At 40.3% G+C, this 5,361-nt stretch overlaps 1 protein-coding gene across 1 annotated transcript; it reads left to right on the top strand.

Moving 5' to 3' along the window:
* Positions 1–209: 209 nt before the first annotated feature.
* On the top strand, positions 210–5,237 carry LOC106807401 (tetratricopeptide repeat protein 19, mitochondrial-like). Its single transcript, XM_014809718.1, has 2 exons — positions 210–410; positions 3,247–5,237. Exons 1-2 carry the CDS (start codon positions 217–219, stop codon positions 4,154–4,156), a joined length of 1,104 nt encoding a protein of 367 aa, XP_014665204.1. The 5' UTR covers positions 210–216; the 3' UTR covers positions 4,157–5,237.
* Positions 5,238–5,361: the final 124 nt, after the last annotated feature.

Here is a 5,361-nt window from a genome sequence, read left to right as displayed (position 1 = left end):
CTGATCTATGTATATATCTGATATCTGAGCTATGATCTAATATCTGATGATATATGTATAATATGTATATAATATGTATATAATATGTATATAATATGTATATAATATGTATCTATGAATCTATGATGTATGTGATCTATGATGAGTCATGATGAGTCATGGTACATTGGCGAAATGCGCCAATCACGGCGCTCTGGCGAATTCTTTGCTTTCAACATGGCCGCTTCCATTCGAACTTCAATTTTGCTTAAAGCGAGTCGTAAACTGCAGCATGCTTCATTGTATAGAGGATTAGAGGGAGAACAACAATTTTCCTCACATAGGAAGCTGCATTTCTGGTGCCCATCTCGTTGTGGGCTATATAGGTCCACTCGTTCACATTATAACCGTTATGAGCAGAAACAGAAAAGGTAGGCCTATTTGTTGGGGCCCTGAGAGGGTCTATTCTAATACCGTCTATGTCCCCCAGGATACTGCCGGAACGTACCCTGGGTACGGTCCGGTATACCGGAACGTACCCTGCTACTATCTAATATGCCGGACCGTACCTCGCCTACTCCACTAACGAGTCTAGGGAGTCGCCTACGCCTACTCCCTAAACCGACCAGCCTCCAGGCTCTCCGACTGTTACACGTCGTAGGAACGTGTCCCTTTCGCCAACGTAGTGTTAAGCGAGAAAGGAACTTGTGGCTAACCCTATAACCCTAACCCTAACCCTAACCCTAACCATATCAAATACTGAAATAGTTGACAGGGTACGTTCCGGTATACCAGACTGTATCGTGGGTACGTTCCGGCAGTACCCTGGCCCGGGGGACATAGACCCTATGAGCTTTGCTGGCAATGGTGACTGCCCGCTAGTCCGAAGGGCCACTACTAACTCACTCGTCTGAAGGCCCACTATAGTTCGAAGGCTCACTAGTCCGAAAACCAAGAGGGTGACTGCCCGCTAGTCCGAAGGCCTACTAGTCCGAAGGTTCACTAGTCCGAAGGCCCACTAGTGCTGAGAGGGTCTATGTCCCCCAGGGTACTGCCGGAACGTACCCTAGTACTATCTAATATGCCGGACCGTACCTCGCCTACTCCACTAACGAGTCTAGGGAGTCGCCTATTCCCTAACCCTAACCCTATACCCTAACCCTAACCCTAACCCTATACTCTAACCCTAACCCTAACCCTATACCTAACCCTAACCCTAACCCTAACCATATCAAATAGTTACCAGGGTACGTTCTGGTATACCAGACCGTACCCAGGGTACGTTCCAGCAGTACCCTGGGGTACATAGACACTATGAACCACTCACAGGGGATGTAGGGGGAGCGGGTGGTGTGTGGATGTGTGACAAAATTGTAGACTACGGTAAATCCTCGTTATACCGCCAGTCTCACTTATTGCCAGGAAAATGCCAATGTACAGATCGTTTGTATCTATTTGTACGTAATTTAGCCTCGTACACCATAAAACAACATAATTCACACAATTTGCACATTTTTGGCTCTAAAAAATTTAATTTGTTCAGTTTTCTGAAAATACACAGCAGCATTCTAACCAGTGACAGTGTATCTGCATGGCCATCTGCAGCATGATGTTTATGACATTTATCTCGCCACTCTCCTGCTACCAACCATGACGGGGCGCCATCAATCAGCATACAATTTGCTAAATAATATCAGTGAAAATGTTTAGTTTTTCCTTCGGACTAGTGGGCCTTCGGACTAGTGAACCTTTGGACCAGTGACCCTTCGGACTGATGAGCTGTAACTGCTGGCAACAACCAACATTATTGAGTGTCATTACTACATTATTAATATTAGACATTACAATAAATACAATGTTGTCAATAATAATTAAATAGAATAGTAGAATTACGTAACCCAATACAAGAGTAGGATGACCTACTGTGCGTGTGTTGGGTTACATTATTGTATCTACTGGCACCATAGTCTACTCCAGATCTACCCGACCCGTGTAGCGCCGCTCCACTGGCACCCCCAGTGCCAGTGCCACTGGAGTGAACTGTGAAGGACTAGATGGGGAGAACTATTCACAATCACAGCGACATGTCCTTCGCTGTGTTTCGTTTCAACAATAATAGCTTAGGCCGATTCAATGATAAAATGATAGTTTTAAAAGTAAATACGAATTATATTTACTACCAAATGAGTACCAAGACTTGGGTCTAATGTTGATGTACTTTGTGCGGCATAATTAATAAACTGCTGTTCAAAAACTCATAACAGAAAATGTCACGGCATGCACGACTCCGTTTATATAGCTAATCTGCACTTGCTATGATAACTTACTTTTCATTGGGTAAAGCTTCAATTACTGAGCAAAATTTTGTAAAATCATGCGAAATTTTTTATTTCAGGGCAATGTAAATTTATAGAAGTAACCAGTACTAGTACTGAGTACGTGAGTAATAGCAGTAAACTGATTTTTTTGTTAACTGCTTGAAGATAAGCCCAGCGTATCAGCTCCAAGCCTGATGTCACAGTCATGATTACTTTTTTGTCTAAAGGAGCAGGGAAAATCGCTGAGGTAACTTAGGCTGAGAGGGTCTATGTCCCCCAGGTTACTGCCGGAACGTACCCTGGTACTAAATACTAATATCTAATATGCCGGACCGTACAGGTCTCGCCTATTCCATTAACGAGTCTAGGGAGTCGCCTATGCCTACTCCCTAACCCTAACACTAACCCTAACCCTAACCCTAACCCTAACCCTAACCATATCAGCTAGATATAGTTACCAGGGTACGTTTCGGTATACCGGACCGTACCCAGGGTACGTTCCGGCAGTACCCTGGGGGACATAGACCCTATGAGCGTAACTTAGTGCTGATATCGATTTTTGGATGTTCACCACTAATTATTTCTATTGGCATTGCATTGGAAAGACCTTTTTCACAGGATTTTGCATTAAATTCATTATTTACATTATTAATATTTTCCATTGGCACTCTGGTAGTAAATGGTATTATTATTTATTTACTGTTATTATGGGAACATCCCAAATGCCTGTGTGTAGAGGCAGCCAGTGTGTAGAGCCAGCCAGTGTGACTCACACAGAGTAGTGTGTGTGTGTACATGTGTGTGTGCCTGTGAGGGTAGGCAGATAAATTAATTGTTTGTGATTGCTTATCATTAAAGTTGATAAGCTTATTAGCATGGTGTTTTACCTTTATTTTGAGCACAATATGGTCAATAGCTAAACTGAATATTCATATTTTCTCTCACACAGTACACATCTCCCATTGTCACTTGGCACAGTTGGAATCTTGACTACAGCGAAGAAACTTATTGGGCTGGAAGACGAAGGGGAAGAAAAAAAAGAAGATGAAGTTGTCATCACAATCAAACGAGCAATACTTGCCCAGCAAGATGGGCGATTTCACACAGCAGAACAGCTACTCCATGTAGCATTGAAAATGGCACAAGAAAGGGCAGATATGCAAGCTCAAACCTATATCTTTGACTGCATGGCCAATTTTGCAGCTGAAGCTAATGACTTGGAAAAGGCAGAGATACTCTTTAAAGAGACACTGCAGCGACTAATTGCATCTGGGGAAGAGCAGGACAGCAATGCTGTCGTGGAATTATCTCTAAAACTTGTCAAAATATATGCAGCACAAAAGAAGCATGACTTAGCAACTCAGGGTATTGAGTTCTGCCTTAATACCCAAGAGAAGAAAATAAAATCTGCAAAAGCTTTAGATGCTGACACGTACCTTCTTTGGGCAATGACCAAGGATTGGTATGCCAGTTACCTAATGTCTCAGAAACGGCTCAAGGAAGCTCAGGAACAGTATGAAAAGGCACTATCAATTTGCGAGGCTGTGAATGGGCCAAATCATCCTCAGACCCTCGTTCTGCTGAATGATCTTGGTAGTGCCTGTTCCTTGCAACAGAACTATGATGATGCTGCGGTGTATCTAAAAAAAGCTGTGAAGATTGCTTCGATTGTTGAAAGCGAAGAACTTCCTGTTTACTACTGTAATCTTGGAGCTGTTCACACATACAGAGGAGAGTATGACGAAGCAAAAGACTGCTGCACAAAGGCCCTACGATTAGCCAGAAAGCATAGCAACCATGAAGCTGGAGAGCAGGCGATAAAATGCCTTGCTAATATTCAGTCAGAAAGCGGAAAATAAACCAATTTGTTTAATTTGCATTGTGCATAGTTATTCAGGCACTCGGGTCCACAATCCATTTGAATGCTTCTAGTCTGTTCTATAAAAAGGAAGTTGTATGCTATCTTATTGCCAGGTGGTAATTGGCAACTGTAGCTTCATTGTATGATATATATACTGAGTGTGGTGCATACTTTCTGCAATGAGTGTAGGGCCTTAAAAAATCAATGTTGATAATGATGTGATTTGATATTCTGTGTGATTTTATCTATGATACATGTATGTGGCTATTTTTGAAAACCACATTTTATAATCACAAGGATTTTCAATATGTTATTTAATTAAATATTCAAAGGGTGAAAATTGTCTTTAGAATTAAGTGTCACATGTTATATCTACAGTAGAAGTCCAAAAATCTAGATGCCAAAATTCCGTACCACCCGAGAATCCTGACTTTTTGAAAACTTGCATTTAACTCTTTGTTTAATAAACTAAACTAAAAATAAACAATTAATTTATATAAAATAACTTTCGCTTTCATTTGTTTACTGTATTTTTCTTGTACAATATTCATTTTCAAACATGATTTCAAGCATTGCACACTCTTTTTTGTGGTGAAAAATTTTCATGTTTAAATTTTTGTCAATCGTTGACTTTATTTTACTTTAAAACTGCTCGTTTTTATAAATGAAGCATGCTGTGTTTGCTAATGAATAAACTATCAAAATTTACATGTTCATCTCTTTATTCTTCATAAAATTATAATTTTAAAAGTACTGCCCGAGAATCCGGAAAATCCGATATTCCGGACCGACCCAATCCCCAAGCAGTCCGGATTTTTGGACATCTACTGTATTGAATTATGCAGCATAACATAACAGGAAAAAATACGGAAAACAACCTAATGGTAACTATAGTAGTATTACTTTTCTACTTTGCAGCATTATGAAGAGATAATAATATGGATGATATTGGCATTAAATCATCATGAATAGAAGATTACCAGGTGCCGATCGTTTACTTCTGATTATCATTACCGTCGTCATCAAATATGTGCAATGGACTATAGAGCAATTAATGAACACATTGAACAGTTAAAGTACTCTTGCACGGTTGGACCTGTATATTTGTCTAGATTGTCTAGTTGTCTATATTTTTCAACAATACATTTGCACACAATACAATGTTAATACGATGTACGTAAATATAATTATGAACATATCAGA

Source organism: Priapulus caudatus, unplaced genomic scaffold (assembly GCF_000485595.1).
Source record: "Priapulus caudatus unplaced genomic scaffold, Priapulus_caudatus-5.0.1 Scaffold212, whole genome shotgun sequence".
In the NCBI taxonomy this organism is placed as follows: domain Eukaryota; kingdom Metazoa; phylum Priapulida; class Priapulimorpha; order Priapulimorphida; family Priapulidae; genus Priapulus; species Priapulus caudatus.
This window is presented reverse-complemented; position numbering and strand designations above follow the sequence as displayed.